General features: G+C 46.0%; 1 protein-coding gene across 1 annotated transcript; it reads left to right on the top strand.

Moving 5' to 3' along the window:
* The first annotated feature begins 846 nt into the window (after nt 1-846).
* On the top strand, nt 847-16014 carry EBP (EBP cholestenol delta-isomerase). Its single transcript, XM_084836217.1, has 5 exons — nt 847-1038; nt 6102-6470; nt 9647-9683; nt 12554-12684; nt 14660-16014. Exons 2-5 carry the CDS (start codon nt 6155-6157, stop codon nt 14869-14871), a joined length of 696 nt encoding a protein of 231 aa, XP_084692343.1. The 5' UTR covers nt 847-1038; nt 6102-6154; the 3' UTR covers nt 14872-16014.
* The last annotated feature ends 867 nt before the right edge of the window (nt 16015-16881 follow it).

Raw genomic sequence — 16881 nt, forward strand, 5'->3', positions numbered from 1 at the left:
TGTCTGAATAAATACTACTACAAACGATCTGCTACCTCATATATGGATTTTACAGAAATTCCTGCATTTAATCTATGCATTGATATTATGTGTTTTGCTGTCAGGGGCATTATGCCTCTGTATACCAGTTGCTAGGGAACGTGAGCCGGAGGATGCTACTGGGCTCATGCCCTACTTGTGGGTTTCCTACAGACTGCTGGTTGGCCACTTTGTGAGCAGAATGCTGGACTAGATGGACCTTTGGCCTGATCCAGCATGGCTCTTCTTGTGTCTGTGAATCGGCCTATCGCTGTGGCTTTGTCTTAAGGCAATACTTGGCCGAAAGTCTTGGACTTGACAAAGGAATTTTAACAGTTTACGCCCGAGGATCTTCAGACGTCTCTCGCTGGCTGCGAATTGTTCGAAGATTGCCTCTTGATACATGACCACTCTGAAATGTTCTGAACAGGCAAACCCAACCAGAGAAGGACGTAGGAGGCACACCTCCCCACATAAACTGGCTTTGTGACTCCCCTGCCACTTTCTGGTGGAGGCTGGTCACAGTCCCAGGCAAAACACAGAGGAGCTGCAGTAATGGTCAATCTGCTTAAATCACCCCCTCACAGCCCAAATCCAGTGTCCATGTGACTGGCATACAAACGCGCGTTTGCCCCGAGCAAAGGCTCATAAGAAAGCTCAAACCCAGAAGCTGCCGGGCAGCGCACAACCGTGGCATTACTTGCACGCCTGTCCCTGCAGTCTTAGAGGAAACAACATGTATATTAGCATGTGAACCCATATCGCCTCAGCGACTCTTCAGCCAATCATTTTGCCGGGATACTCCGTGACGTCAGAGCTTACGTTCTCATTGGAGGCGAGGTGGAAGCAAAAGACAAGATGTGCGCCCACTCTGTCTTGGTGTAAGATGATCGGCTGAGATGTCTGCTCATCAACCTACAAAGGGGGAGCTCTATTGGCTGCGGTGGTGCGATTTAAATAAGGGCAGAAGTTGGCAAGGGCGGAAGGTCCTGCAGAAGGTGTTGAGAGCCCCTTCAGCAGGTAAGGCTTGAAGCAGGCTCTTAACTAGCGGCGAGCAGTTCATCTGGTTTGCAGGCCTTTTAAAGACAAAATTGTAAACTGTTTTTTAATTATTGGTTTGGAAAAAATGGGGGGCAGAGAAAATTGGGGGGGCAACAAGGGAGGTGCTAGGGTTGAAAATTGCCTGAATGCTATGCCTTGCGATGGCATCTCCTCCCTGATCTCGGATTGTGGTGGAGGTGGGAAATGCACTTTGTACCTGCCTAGCAGCACACTTCTTTGTTACTATGTTTGCAGAGTTCCTGTCATTGTGCTGCTGGGTGCTGGGAGAGACTTAGCGTTACATGCAAAGTTAGTCCATTTCAGAGTAGACCCGCTGAAATGAATGGCTCTTAAGTTCAACCAATACTGGACGCAACTCAATGGCCCAAATTTCTGCCGACTTGCTATCGGGTTTGAAATCCAGAGCCAGCATTCCCACATATGGTCGAGTCGTATTTGGAGTCCTATGTACTGTTCTGGTCACCCCATCTCGGAAAAAGTATTGTAGAGCTGGGGAAAGGTCCAGGAAGCAGCAGCTAAAGTAATAGAGAACACCTTCCATATGAAGAAAGGCTAAAGCAATTGTGGCTTTTTTCGTTTTGGGTGGGGGGAGGGAAGGTGACAGGCTGCCATCTTATATACACTTACCTGGGAGTAAGGCCCACCGAACTAAAAGGAGCTTACTTCTGAGTAGACATCTATAGGGTTGCACTGTAAGTTGCTGTTGTGGGGCAGGGTGGGTGGGGAGAGGTCATGACTGAGGTCTGTAAAACTGCCATAGACAAATGGATAGAGGCGCACACACACACAAAATCTGTGGTGGGGAACATGTGGCCTTCCAGATAACGCGGGGTTGCAATTTCCATCAGCTCTAGCCGGCATAGCCAACACTGGAGGATTCAGTCCAAAAATATCTGGAGAGCCACATGTTCCCCTCTGTAACTTAGAGGAAGCAGGAAATGGCCTCCTGGTGAATGCTTAAGAACGTAAGAAGAGCTATGCTGGATCAGACCCATTTGGTCCAGCATTCTGGTCACACAGTGGCCAGCCAGCTGTTGACTGGGAACCCACAAGCAGGGTAGGAATGCAACAGCACCCTCCCACCCATGTTCCCCAGCAACTGGTGCACATAGGCTCACTGCCTCTGGTACTGGTGGTAGCACATAGCCATCAGGTCTAGTAGCCATTGATAGCCTTTTCCTCCAGGGATTTCTCCAGCCCCCTTTTAAACCCATCGATATTGGTGGCCATCACTACATCCTGTGGTAGTGAATTCCGTAGTTTAACTATGCGCTGTCTGAAGAAGTCCTTCCTTTGATCTCTCCTGAATCTCCCACCAATCAGCTGCATAGGATGACCCCGGGTTCTAGTATTTTGAGAGGGATGAAAAATGTCTTCCTCTCCATTCTCCACACCATGCATAGTTCTGTAGACCTCTATCATGTCTCCCCTTACCCTCCTTTTTTCCAAGCTAAACAATCCCAGCTGTTGTAACCTTCTCTCATAGGGCAGATGATCCAGCCCCTCGATCATTTTAGTTGCCTTTTTCTGCACTTCAGCACAAAAGAAGCATTATTTTGGCAGCACGCTTCTCCATGCTCCCATCCATTTCTTCACTCCAAATTCTGTAGAATGGTGCATTTGGTGCATTTTCCCTGAAATGCATTGCAAGTTGCCTTAAATCAGGGGTAGGCAACTTGTGACCCTCCAGATGTTTTGGCCTACAGCTCTCATCAGCCCTAGCCAGCATAGCCAACAGTGGGGGATGATAGGAGTTCCAGTCCGACAACAGCTGGAAGGCCACATGTTCCCCATCCCTGTGATGTAGAGTGAGGTCCAGTCTGACTGTCCTCTCAGATATGCAGAGGAAGTTTCTCTATGCTGCCATTTAAGGTGTAGTACGGTTGACTATATAGTGCTCTGTGTGAGATGGGAGAATCCTGTGAAGGAATCAGGAGGCCATTTCCTGCTTCCTCTAAGTTACAGAGGGGAACGTGTGGCCCTCCAGATGTTGCAGCTCTCCTTGTCCTTCACCATTGGCTCTGCTGGCTAGGGCTGATGAAAGTTGCAGTCCAACAAGATCTGGAGGACCACACGTTCCCCACCCCTGCCTCTAAGTGATCTTCTAATTCACTCATCCAATGGAGAGGATAAGAAACAAAAGGATTTTAAGGGGAGGATATTCTAGAATACTATTCTAGAGGTTTTCCCTACGTTCTTCTCCTTGAAGAACGTAGGGAAAACCACTAAACCATTCAGGTATGACCTAAATCATATCCCTTATGAATATACAGTGGAGGTGAGGAATAGATTTAAGGGATTAGACCTGATAGACAGAGTGCCTGAGGAAGTATGGACAGAGGTCCATAACATTGTTCAGGAGGCAGCAACTCAATCCATCCCAAAGAAAATGAAATGCAAGAAAGCCAAGTGGCTGTCTGATGAGGCTTTACAAGGAGCTGAGGAAAGAAGGGAAGCGAAAAGCAAGGGAGAAAGGGGAAGATATACCCAACTGAATGCAGAGTTCCAGAGAATAGCAAGGAGAGACAAGAAGGCCTTCTTAAATGAACAATGCAAAGAAATCGAGGAAAACAATAGAATGGGAAAGACTAGAGATCTTTTCAAGAAAATCGGAGATCTCAAGGGAACATTTTGTGCAAAGACGGGCATGATAAAGGACAAAGAAGGCAGGGACCTAACAGAAGCAGATGAGATTAAGAAGAAGTGGAAAGAATACACAGAAGAACTATACAGGAAAGATCTTAATGTCCCTGATAGTCATGACAGTGCGCTCACTGAACTTGAGCCGGACATCGTAGAGAGTGAAGTCAAGTGAGCCTTAGGAAGCATTACTAACAGCAAAGCTAGCGGAGATGACAGTATTCCAGCTGAGCTATTTAAAATCCTAAAAGATGATGCTGTTAAAGTGCTGCACTCAATATGCCAACACATTTGGAACACTCAACAGTGGCCACAAGACTGGAAAAGGACAGTTTACATTCCAGTTCCAAAGAAGGGCAATGCCAAAGAGTGTTCAAACTACCGTACAATTGCGCTCATTTCACATGCCAGCAAGGTGATGCTCAAAATCCTACAAGCTAGGCTTCAGCAGTATGTGAACTGAGAACTACCGGAAGTACAAGCTGGGTTTCGAAGAGGCAGAGGAACTAGAGATGAAATCACCAACATTCGCTGGATCATGGAGAAAGCAAGAGAATTCCAAAAAAAGTGTATTTCTGCTTCATTGACTATGCTAAAGCCTTTGATTGTGTGGATCACAACAAACTGTGGCAAATTCTGAAACAGATGGGAGTACCAGACCACCTTACCTGTCTCCTGAGAAACCTGTACGAGGGTCAAGAAGCAACAGTAAGAACCGGACATGGAACAACCGATTGGTTCCAAATTGGGAAAGGAGTACGACAAGGCTGTATATTGTCGCCTTGCTTATTTAATTTATATGCAGAGTACATCACGAGAAACGCCGGGTTGGATGAATCACAGGTCGGAATTAAGATTGCCGGGAGAATTATCAACAACCTCCGATACGCAGACGATACCACCCTAATGGCAGAAAGCAAAGAGGATCTAAAGAGCCTCTTGTTGAGGGTGAAAGTGGAGAGTGCAAAAGCTGGTTTGAAACTCAACATTAAAAAAACGAAGATCATGGCATCTGGCCCCATCACTTCCTGGCATATAGAAGGGGAAGAAATGGAAGCAGTGACAGATTTTATTTTCTTGGGCTCCAAGATCACCGCAGACGGTGACTGTAGCCATGAAATTAAAAGACGCTTGCTCCTTGGGAGGAAAGCTATGGCCAACCTAGACAGCATAGTAAGAAGCAGAGACATCACCTTGCTGACAAAGGTTCATATAATCAAAGCTGTGGTTTTCCCAGTAGCAATGTATGGCTGTGAAAGCTGGACTATAAGGAAGGCTGAGTGCTGAAGAATCGATGCTTTCGAACTGTGGTGCTGGAGAAGACTCTTACGAGTCCCCTGGACTGCAAGGAGGTCAAATCAGTCAATCCTAAAGGAAATCAACCCTGACTGTTCATTGGAAGGACAGATACTGAAGCTGAAGCTCAAATATTTTGGCCACCTAATGCGAAGAGAAAAGTCACTGGAAAAGACCCTGATGCTGGGAAAGATTGAAGGCAAAAGGAGAAGGGGACGGCAGGGGATGAGATGGCTAGATAGCATCACCGATGCAATGAATATGGACTTGAGCACACTCCGGGAGAGAGCGCAGGACAGGAAGGCCTGGCGTGCTATGGTCCTTGGGGTCACGAAGAGTTGGACATGACTGAACGACTGAACAACAACAATTCTAGAGGAAGCAAGAGGGCTGTGTGTATCAATATATTTAAAGCCAGTAGCTGGCAAATGGTTAAATCGGTTTGTTCGCATAGGCATCTCTTTTTGGGGGGTGGGGGTTATCTTCTGATGTGGGTTAAGGTTCTAGTTTTAGTGTGTGTGTCCCATTACTTCATTCCAGGTGTTGGGAATATTAGGTCCAGGGGCCAAATCTCAGGAACCCCTATTCCCAAACCCTCCATGGTTTCCCAGATCTTGGCTCCCTTCCCCTTTCCCCCAACCACCATTTGCTTTGTGGTTTCCTGGCTTTGTGCAGTTTTTTCCCCATTCAAGAAGGTTGAACTGCCTCTCCTAAAGCTTAGTTACTGGCATTAAGAACCTTAGGGTGCAATCTTATGCAGGTTTAGACAGAAAAAAAAGTCCTAAAACTCCCAGCATGCCAGGGGCATGCTGGGACTTGTAGGACTTTTTTCTGTCTAAACATTGCATAGGATTGCGTCCTAAGGCTACAATATGCTGGGGTTTTTTTTTGTCTTTTTGGCCCTATGCCCTTTGCCTTCCATCCCACCCACCACTGGAATGCGGCCCCCAAGAGCTTCTCCAAAATTGAGATTGCTTTATCCTTTGTTCTGATGACTGTCACTTTTGCACCTACGTTCATTATGTTTTGCGCTTTGCGGGGAACTAAGACTCTGCTCGTTACCAACGTGATTCATTTTCTTGTAGGAGATCCAGCCCTCGCCACCCTCAGCAACTTGGTTTCCTCCGTCTAGACTGCCATGGGACTAGAAGCAAAGCCCCTTGCTGTTCCCCACCCCTACTGGCCCCGAAACCTGGAGCTCCAGCACTATGTCCCAAACGACCGGCCCATGTGGCAGATTTTGGCTTTCCTCTTCTCCGTCTCCGGGGCCCTCTTGATAGTGACGTGGCTAGCAGCCCAGTGGCGGAGCAGGACGGCTGCCCCTCTGGGAACAGGGCGCTCCTTGGCTATCTGCTGGTTTGCCATCTGTGGCTTCATTCATGGTGTCATCGAAGGCTGGTTTAGCCTGTACCATGTGGAAATCCCAGGGGACCAATCCTTTCTCTCACAGCTCTGTAAGGTGTAGTTAGATGTGTTGGGGGGGGGGGCAGTGTATACAGGACCTCCGGGTTCTATCCTGAGCGTTGGGAAAGGGTGATGCAGCTGGTTGGCAGATGGGGAGACTGGGAATAGGGGCTCCTGAGTTATTGCTGATTAGTTTCCCAATGTTTGCTGGATGCACTTCTTGGAACGGGGCCCTTACAGATGGGCAACAAGAGGGAGAGCAGGCAGTGATGGGTGGTGGGCCCAGGGGCCGGTACAGTGGAAGGCAGGACAGTGGCTCAGTATTCTACTGAGAGTACTGGAGGAGGACAGAAGGTTGTGTGTGGAACACGGCAGCTGTGTGCTGTGCATTGGAGCAAATGTACCTCCCTCTCCTCTGGGGATCTCTGTGCCACAAGTGGGTGGGTGGGAGTCACTGCCCCATTTGCCCCCATTATACAGCCACCTCGGGAGCAGGAGGTGGCACTAGCAGTGAGCACTTAATCCCTTGATCCTCCCTGAGAGGCTATGGAGCTACTATTGTTATTTTGTTTCCAGGAGAGTCCTTACTGGCGCTGGGATAGAACGGCATCTGCAGCCGCTGTAGCACTGCCCATGTTCACACAGAGCTGTGTTATGACAACTGCACCTGTGGCATTCTCTGTCCACCCTTAAAGAGTTACTGGCCTAGCCAGCACAGTTGCAGAGAGTTGCAGTCCGGCAGCCTCTGGAGGGCCAAACAGCGCCTACATTGACTGGCAGGGGCTTTCCGGCAGGGAGTGTTCCCAGTCCTGCCTGCAGTTGCTGGGAATTGAACTGAAGGCCTCCTGCTTGCAAAACATGTGCTCTACCACCGAGCTACAGATTGTGGGATGAAAGCGTTGCATGGGGCTTTCTCTCTCCCTTTTCCCCCCCGTATAGACCAGCCTTCCCCAACCTGGTGCCCTCCAGATGGGCTGGGCTACAGCTCCCATAATGGCTGGGGGATTGTGGGAGTTGTAGTCCAGCCCATCTGGAAGGCACCAGGTTGGGGAAGGCTGCTGGGCTACAAGGGAGAAAAGGCCAGTCGTCTAGCTTGGATGTGTTTGCATGGTGCAGCGCTAGTGGCAACTGCCTTTCTAGCTTTTGACTTGAAGGCCAGCATGCCCGGAGGGGAGAGAGATCCACAAGCAGCTGGAAGGGGGAATGGGAACCGCAGTAACTGGAGCAGAGTGACTCCCATGCCCTCCCCGCCCCACTCAATAAATAACAATGTAGGCAATAGGTACGCTGCCTTAAAGTAGGAGATTGAGCAATCTCCTGTCCATGGTTACTCAGAAATAAGTCCCATTGTGTTCAGTGGGATTTACTCCCATGTAACTGTGCATAGGATTGCAGCCTAAACAGTCCACTAGCTAATTGTGAGCTATGTTTTCTAAGGATAACAGCATGCACACACCCTTGTATTGATTTAGACTGCAATCCTAGGCTCACTCAATGAGACTTACTGTTGAGTAGATATGTATAGCATTGCACTATTAGCCTTGTATTCTGTTAGCAGCCATTTCCACCTGGATGTATTAAAGAGAGAGCCGGGACGGTATTTATTTATTCGTTACATGTATATCTCGCCTTTTTTCCTCTTACAAAGAACCCAAAGCGGCTTACGTAGTCCTCTCCATTTTATCATCACAATGCTGTGAGGTAGGTTAAGCTGAGAGTCAGTGACTGGCCCAAGGTCACCCAGTTAGCTTCATGTTTGAGTGGGGAATAGAACCCAGTTCTCCTGAGTCCCAGTCCAACACTCTAACCGCTACACCATGCTGGCTGTCCAGTATAGCCCACTCCATTTGCTTAGCTGGGACCAACTGCTACTTTGGCTCCTCCTCTCCCAGAACTGTTTCCCTCTGTGGCACAATTCTGTCTTCTGGGAACATTTATGGATCTTGACAAAGAATTAGTGCCTGCATTTGTTTGTTTTCCCCTTCCCTCTCCATCCCAGTATGTTTGCTGCTTTATTACCACATCCGTTTGTATTCTATGAATTTTATTGTTGTAAGCCACGAAGGACTCCTGCCCTGAAAAGAGGCCTAGAAATATTTTAAATAAATAAGGGTGCAATCCTTGGCTGGGGAATGCTGGGAGTTGTAGGACTTTTTTCTGTCTTAACACGCACAGGATTGTGCTCCAAGTCCCCCTTTCCTCTTGTACTGTGTCTATTAAGGTTGTATACCTGTGGGCAGGGCCTGTAGTGTTGTTGTTTTAATCCTTGCATACTGTGTCTAGAAAACTTTTAAGCATGCTATAAATTTAATATTAATATTGGGAGATGAAGCTGTCTAGGAGTTGCCATGGTACTAGGGGTCTGTGTTTGTTCTTTGCTGCCTTGGCAAATATTCATTATATTATATTGTTTTGCCTTCAACAAATCTATATATGTGACATTTTACACAAAAGCCTGTCACTTGCTGCAGATTCCTGAGAATCTTTTTGTTCTTAACAGAACCAAATTTCTAGTCCTTGAGATTCTGGAGATATTTTTCAGCCCGTCTAGCAAGGGCACTTCGGAGGGGGAGGGAAGGAGGCTCAGGATAAATCGTATCTGGTCTCCCTTCCCAGTCCAGTCCAATGCCCCCCGTTTCTGAGGTTGATTTTCCACCCTCAGAGAGGCAGCCTGCATGGTTCTCAGCACGCTGGCTGCAAGGGAGCGGGCAGTGGATCTCTGACTCCCCCGAGGTTGGAACACCGTCCTACCTGGGATGCTCACCCAGGGACCATAGGATTACTCATTCCAAGTGTTAAATAATGATGATAATACCATTATCAGTAGCAGACCCATAAAAGACCATTTTGCTTGTATGTTTCAAAATATATAGACTCTAGAAAGGGACAAGCAAATCAAACAAAATGTAAAATAATTGCCTCTGCAGATATGTAACTTGTTTCAATTGGCTTTCTTTGTTATTGAACTAGGATTTTCTGAGTGTAGAGTATGAACAGCTCTCTTTACTTGGCTTTCTCAATAGGCTGACATCTGTCTTTTTTAGAACTACTATTTCTGTAAAAGTAGCATTGGTTAATATTGGTTGCTAGTTAGAAGAACAACAAATGTAGGGAAATGTACAAACCCTTCACCATCCGAATTTAAAATTTCATGTGGAAGTCTTTATCTCTCTGCTTATTATAATTAATGTGTTAACTTGTTTTCTCTCTTCTCACTATCTTATAGGGAAGGAATACGCCAAAGGTGACAGCAGATATGTCACGTGAGTGTCACCTTTGAGGTGGTGGGTAAGGGATTGTTTTTAGTCTGTGTTGAACTGATGGAAAAGGATGTAGTCGTGCAAAGGTCTAGCACTGAAACATTTTGAACAGACAGGCCTGGAAAAAAAAAAAAGAATGTAAATGCAGCTGAGATTTTAATAATATCTGCAGTGTACTTATCTCTTGTTTTACCATTTCCTAAAATGATTATTTACAGGGGTGGATAAAATGCAATCTTTGTACCAGCCTTCCCCACCTCTAATGTGCAGATTTCTATTCCTCAACAGAATCTTAGGGCGCAATCCTATGGCTGCTAGACAGTGTCTAAAATGGGATTTTTCGGTTTCTGGGAACCAAGCTTGGAGCCAGGGCACTGAGCTCGGTTCCCAGAAACCTCACTCCCCGCCCCCACCACCTCATAGGTAGCACAGTTCATCCCCAGCTCCGCGGTATAGAAATTTCAGTATAGAAATATAATAAATGGAATGAAATCTTGTGGTAGCAAAGTACTTCATTTTATGTGTCCTGAAAAGAAGATGAGAGGCAGGGCTGCGACTGGGTTGTGGGGAAGGAGTGTAGGCTGGCAGAGGGCCTCCCTCAAAGTAGAATCCGAGCTTTGGACAGAAAAGGCACAGGCTGAGCTTTGGATGAAGGCTTTAAATTGACATTTACCCTTTTTGTCTCCTCCAACCTGTCAAGCAAATGGGCACATTGCTAATAATAATGAGCATTTATATGGTGCGGAGAGAATCACGGCCTAAGACTACCAAATGCATTCACTGCTGGTGCCTAATTACTGTTATTTTATGAAGTCTGACTGCCTGTAGGATGACGGACGGACATTGCTTAGCAACTACTGAGTATGTGTCCAAACAGCCTACCCTGATGTGGTGCCCTCCAGATATTTTGGACTACAGCTCCTATAATCCATGACCACTGGCCATACTGGCTAAGACTGATGGGAGTTGTAGTGCAACACATCTGGAGAGCACCACATTGGGGAACGCTGTGTTAAAAGTTTCCAGAGGGATCCTGTGTTAGTCTGCTGCAGCAAAAAACAACCTATAGACTAACGTATTTATTATGGCATAATAGCTTTCATGGTGTGATGTCCCCTCCATCAAATGCACTGAAATATTATCCTACGTTAACAGGTGTATTGCATATAAGTTGGCAGGTGTACAGGAAAAAACCTGTAACTAATGAGGACGGAAGGAAACTACAGTCAGGGCCAGAAATATTGGAACAAGGATAACTGTTTTGGCAGCTGGCCTCCGTACACCACCACATTGAAGTTGAAAGGAAACACACCCAGATGGGAGCGAAGTCAGGACTTTCAGCTGTAATTCAAGGGGTTTGACAAAAGTGGGGCACCAACCATTCAGGAAGGACAGCCAGTGGCATACACACACACCCATCGTTGGGGGCTCATAAGTAATGGAACAAACCAACATCATTTCAAACTGAAGGATCGCCTTTAATACCTGGATGAAAATCCTTTGCAGTAAATGACTGCCTGAAGTCTGGAACCCACGGACATGACCAAATGCTGAGTTTCCTCCCTTGAGATGCTTTGCCAGGCCTTTACTGCAGCTGCCTTCAGCTGCTGCTTGTTTGTGGATCTTTCTGCCTTCAGTCTTGTCTTCAGTAAGTGAAAAGCATGCTCTCTTGGGTTGAGATCAGGTGGCTGACTTGGCCATTGAAGAACATCCCACTTCTTTGCCTTGAGAAACTCTTGAGTAGCTTTTGCTGTATGTTTTGGGTCAGTATCCATCTGCAATATGAAGCGGTGTCCTATCAGTTTGGCAGCATTCAGCTGAATCTGAGCAGAAAGTATAGCCCTAGACACTTCAGAATTCATCCTGCTGCTTTTATCAGCAGTCAGGCCATTATTAAACACCAGTGACCGGTTCCATTGGCAGCCATCCATGCCCATGCCATAACACTGTCTCTCTTCCCATCATTCTGGTACAAGGTAATCTTGGTTTCATCAGTCCAAAGAATCTTATTCCAGAACTGGGCAGGCTTTTTTAGGTGTTTGCTGGCAAAGGCTAATCTGGCCTGTCTGTTCTTGAGCGTTACCAGTGGTTTGCACCTTGTTGTGAAGCCTCTGTATTTACATTCATAAAGCCGTCTCTTGACTGTAGATGTTGACAGTGACATGCCTACCTCCTCAAGAGCGTTCTTGACCTGGCTAGATGTTGTGAAAGGGTTCCTCTTCACCATGAGCAGAATTCTGCGGTCATCCACTTTAGTTGTCTTCCGTGGTCTTCCAGGCCTTTTGCTGTTGCTGAGCTTGCCAGTTAATACCTTCTTTTTCAGGATGTTCCAAACTGTTGTACTGGCCACTCCCACCGGTTTTGCTATCTCTCTGATGGGTTTATTTTGTTTCCTCAGCCTAATGATGGCCTCCCTCACTCACATGGACACCTCTTTGGACCTCATGTTGGGAGTCCCAGTGAACAGCTACCAAATGAAAATGTAACACTCAGAACCACCTCCAGGCCTTTCAACTGCTTGCTTGGTCACAGGGTACCCAGGAAACAGGCCACACCTGGCCATGCAGCTGCTTGTCAGCCATTCATTCCATTACTTATGAGCCACCAATGATGGGTGTGTGTGTATGCCACTGGCTGTACTTCCTGAATGGTTAGTGCCCCACTTTTGTCAAACCCCTTGAATTACAGCTGAAAGCACTGACTTTGCTCCCATCTGGGTGTGTTTCCTTTCAACTTCAATGTGGTGGTGTACAGAGGCCAACTGCCAAAACAGTTATCCTTGTTCCAATATTTCTGGCCCTGACTGTAAATGCAAAATCATTGGGATGCTTTTGGTCTCGCAAGTGATTCTCATCTCACTTTTGCCTCTGCAGAGCAGACAACTTCACAGTTTGCATGGAGACCATCACAGCCTGTGCCTGGGGGCCCCTAAGTCTCTGGACTGTGCTAGCATTTCTTTCGCAGCAGCCCCACCGGTTTGTGCTGCAGCTGGTAGTGTCACTGGGTAGGTATACGAGCCAAACACAGGGACAAATCCATGTCATATTCTGTGTCAAGAACATATTCTGTCAGATGTGTGTGCAGATTAGTTGGCTCTCAATACATTGTGCATTTAAGTATGTGGCCTATTAAGTATATTAAGTATATTCATCAGCAGAATATCTTAAGATGCTGCAACATGCCCCATCTATTTCTGACAGCCATAACCCACACTCTTTGATTTCTCCTTGCCTTCCAACCACCCGTTTCTGCCCCTTTTCTTCCTCTTCTGTTTCCACCAAACCTCATTTTGTTTTCCCCAAATAAGCACCCCATCAACATACTGTTTTTAATATCTTCTTCCCCACATCTGTCTCCCAAAGGGTCGGCTTGCTTGCCCCTCTCTTTCATAGTAGCTTTGGGAATTGTGGAACAAGAGAAAGGGATAGGAAGCACAGGTGAGTTGTGCTTCCTGTTCTTTACAGTGGCTTATAATGTCCAAATTGCACACTGGGCATCACAAACAAGTCTGAAAAACAAGAAGTTCAGGTCATCTGTGCATCCCGTTTCCCATGTCACACAGAGATAATTTCCCATTAATTTTAGACGTTAGAAGCCGATACCAATGAAAGCATGTGCTAAGACAACACAAAAATAACTTTTGGCTGCAACCCTACACACACTTACCTGGGAGTAAGTCTCCTTATATTCAGTGGGCCTTACTTCTCCGTAGCCATGTATAGGGGCTGTATCCAATGTTAGTCTGACTTAAGTCCCATTTATTTCAGTGGGTCTGCTGTAAATAGGACTAATATTGCCTATAACCCTGGGATTGCAGTGTTTATCTTTAACACAAACAGCATGCTTAAGAAGTCACCTTGAGGTGAGCCACACACCCCTCCCAGCACTTGCTTTAATCCTGTCACTTTTAATATGGCTGTGCATGTTTGATCGTTCACTCCTTTTCCTGCAAGGGAAACCTCACCTGAACGTGAATCAGTGTTGATCCAGGAAGTTTCATACCCTCCAACTCTAATCTTGAATTTCTTGTGTTTACTGTACCATTTGCTCAGGCTGCTTCCAGACGGAGGGTTCCTAATGCTATTAATCAAAAAGCATTCTGCAGCTGTTCTATCTTTCACTCCTTAATTATTCTTTGTGGGAAGAAAAATGATAGAAGTAGTGGTGGGGAAAAAGGGAGGGTTGCAAATGGAAGACAACATCTGTATGCCTTGTAAAATTTAGTGAACAAGGCAGGGCAATTGCTCAATAAAACCACCCTGTGATTTGATAATGAAGGGTAGTATATAAATATTTAAATTAAAAAATATAATAAATTTTAAAAAAACTTCTGGCACTGTTGAGAAGAGCTGGCAATTGTTGGAGGGTTAAGGGGGGGTTGAGATTGCACTTCTCCATTTTTTTTTCAATTATTTCTTCCCCTTGCACTTGTCCTGACTGACCAGAAGTATTTAGATACTGTACTGTCTTTAGATCCTACACAGCATGTCTTCTCCTAGACACTCATGTATCTCCCTTCTGTATTGCATGAATATTCTTGCATCAAGTTATTTCAATGTTTGTGTTATAATTTGGTAGAAAGGGAGCATGCGTGTTGTGGAAAAGAATGAGTTAGGGGTCTTATATGTTCACAAAACCTTTTAAAAAATTAAAATGCAATTTGTTTTTACTCCAAGTTACCACCACCAACAACCCTCACTCTCACACTCTCTCTCTCTCTCTCTCTCTCACACAAACACACACACACACACACCCTTAATTGCATTTCCTTCTTGGCTTGTTATCGGTGGTTCCCAATCCTAGTCCCCTCCAGATGTTTTGAACTTTAACTCCCATCAGCCCCAGCCAGCACGGCCAATGGTCAGGAATGCTGGGAGTTATGGTCCAAAACATCTGGAGGGCATCCATGTGGGGAAGGCTGCTCTAGTGAATTATTTTTGTCTAGCTAACTGGTCTTGTCTCTCTACCTGTATGTGTAGGCCAGCTGTATGGAGATGTTCTCTACTTCTACACGGAGTACCGTGATGGCTTCAGCCATAGTGAGATGTGGCACCCAATCTACTTCTGGTTTTATTTTGTCTTCATGAATGCTTTATGGATTGTTATTCCCTTTGTCCTCATCTTAGATGCCTGGAAGCATCTTAGCACTTCCCAGAGGATAATGGATGCTGGCAAATTCAAGAAGCACTGATCACCACCCATTGGGTCAGAATGGATGATCATTCCTTTGGGGCAGTATTGTAGCCCTTCATGGATTGGTTAGCTACTTCCTGTGCCCTTGTCTAAGTCCTTCTCAACTGTCATCCCCCCCCCCACAACTCCACTAGGTGGTGCCAGAGGTTCCCTCCTTCTTCTGACTTTAAATAGAACAAGGGACGGGGAAAGAGCATAACTTATGGTGGCAGTTCTCCGCTCTTAAGAGTTCATAGCTCGAAGGTTAAGGTTGCAATCCTATCCACACTTACCTGGGAGTAAGCATCTTTGACTCCAGTAGGTTTTACTTCTAAGTAAATGTGCACAGGGTAGGGCTATCTGTGTAAGACAGCCATCACAGTGTATTAAACAGCACAGTGCTCTGTCTCCCTTCTAGACCTGGGGCTATGACCTCACTGGCTACAAGAGGGAGCCATATGTCTAACATTCATAGCGCTGCTTTGTTTGAACACAGAGCTGCATTATGGAGGCTGCACAGGGGGCATTCTGTCTCTCTTCTAGTCTTAAGATCAATGTGATCTTAAGCTAGGGAACAGAACGCAGTGCAGCATCATAATGGTTAAGGACATGGCTCTATCCCTATGCCAGTGGAGATTCAGCTGGTCACCTTGTGGCCTTTTACTTCAGGCAAGTGGCCTATGGCTGGCCTGGGCTGGGGCAAAAGCTAACAGCTGAACTGAGCAGATGCTATTCAGAGATAGACCAAAAGAGAGGCACACCTGGGTTCTGTTCCCAAGGAACTGATAGAGATAGGATGGTAATGGTGTATTGGAGGCATATAGCAGGGAAAGGCTTTGACCTTGCCATTTGGTTTTTGTGGGCTTTCTTTTCCTCTCCACAATTCCAATTCCTTTTTTCAAGCTCTTTTGGGATGCTTAGACAGCCAGTTGTGCCTGTAGCACAAAATCCACCATGAACAAAATAACAGAACCGTGTCTCTGAATATCTTCAAAGCTGGGATCTGCCTCCTGCCCTTAGGACAGATGTTCTTGTAAATAGTACTCCAGCTCATCCCCACAACCCAGGACCCACACATTTCCCAGCAAATGACTTGAATACTGCTCACTTGTTTGTAAATTGATATGTGACAAGTTTTTAAATAAATGATATCCACCTGCATATGTCTGTCGAAACTTTGGTGTGTACCTGTTGGGTGGGGAAACATCTAAAAAGCCAAGGAAAAGCTTCCATTTGATGGAAATCTCCATCCCAAATTGTACAGAATAGGGCATTTCCCCTGAAATGTGTTATGTTGCCTTAAATCAGGGGTGGGCAACTTGTGGCCCTCCAGATGTTTTGGCCTACAGCTCCCATCAACCCTAGCCAGCATAGCCAATGATGAAGGATGATGAGAGCTGTAGACCAAAACATCTAGAGGGCCACAAGTTGCCCACCCCTGCCTTAGGGTGTGCAATCCTTTGAAAAATGTAACTGGGGTCTTGTTATGGTTCTATTTAAATTTCTACCACCCCCACAAGCATGAGGCTCAAACCTACATCTAATATTTATATGAAACAGCCACAGGGAATTGCTGTGTACATAAAATTGGTGTGCAAATAGTGCAGTTTAAAAAGGAAGCCTTGGCTGCTGCTACCAAGTGTTTTAAAGCCCATAGAATCATAGAATAGTATGGTTGGGCCTACAAGGCCATGTTGGGTATATAAAAACCCTTCTTCCCTTGCTTTTGTTTAAATGTAAAAATAAAACCATAGTAGATGTTTTTAAAGTTATATAATTGCAATGAATATGAACTTGAACACGGTCCGGGAGAGAGCGCAGGACAGGAAGGCCTGGCGTGCTATGGTCCATGGGGTCACGAAGAGTCGGACACGACTGAACAACAACAATTGAAAGTAGGAAACGGAGTGAAAAAACTCATGGCCAATATAATGAACTTGACAATGTGGAAATAATACCCTGTCCCAACACAGAGCTTCCATGGGTGGGAGAGGCCTATCTCTGTCACGATAGCTGTTTAATTTTTTCT

This window comes from Heloderma suspectum, chromosome 2 (assembly GCF_057233095.1).
Source record: "Heloderma suspectum isolate Gila_16-S chromosome 2, 16-S_ref, whole genome shotgun sequence".
Lineage (NCBI taxonomy): Eukaryota > Metazoa > Chordata > Lepidosauria > Squamata > Helodermatidae > Heloderma > Heloderma suspectum.

Coding starts and splice junctions, on each gene's coding strand:
- EBP (XM_084836217.1), top strand. CDS start 6,155: ATGGGACTAGAAGCAAAGCCCCTTGCTGTTCCCCACCCCTACTGGCCC. Junction 9,684..12,553: donor GGTGACAGCAGATATGTCAC/GTGAGTGTCACC, acceptor TTGCCTCTGCAG/AGCAGACAACTTCACAGTTT. Junction 12,685..14,659: donor GCAGCTGGTAGTGTCACTGG/GTAGGTATACGA, acceptor CTGTATGTGTAG/GCCAGCTGTATGGAGATGTT.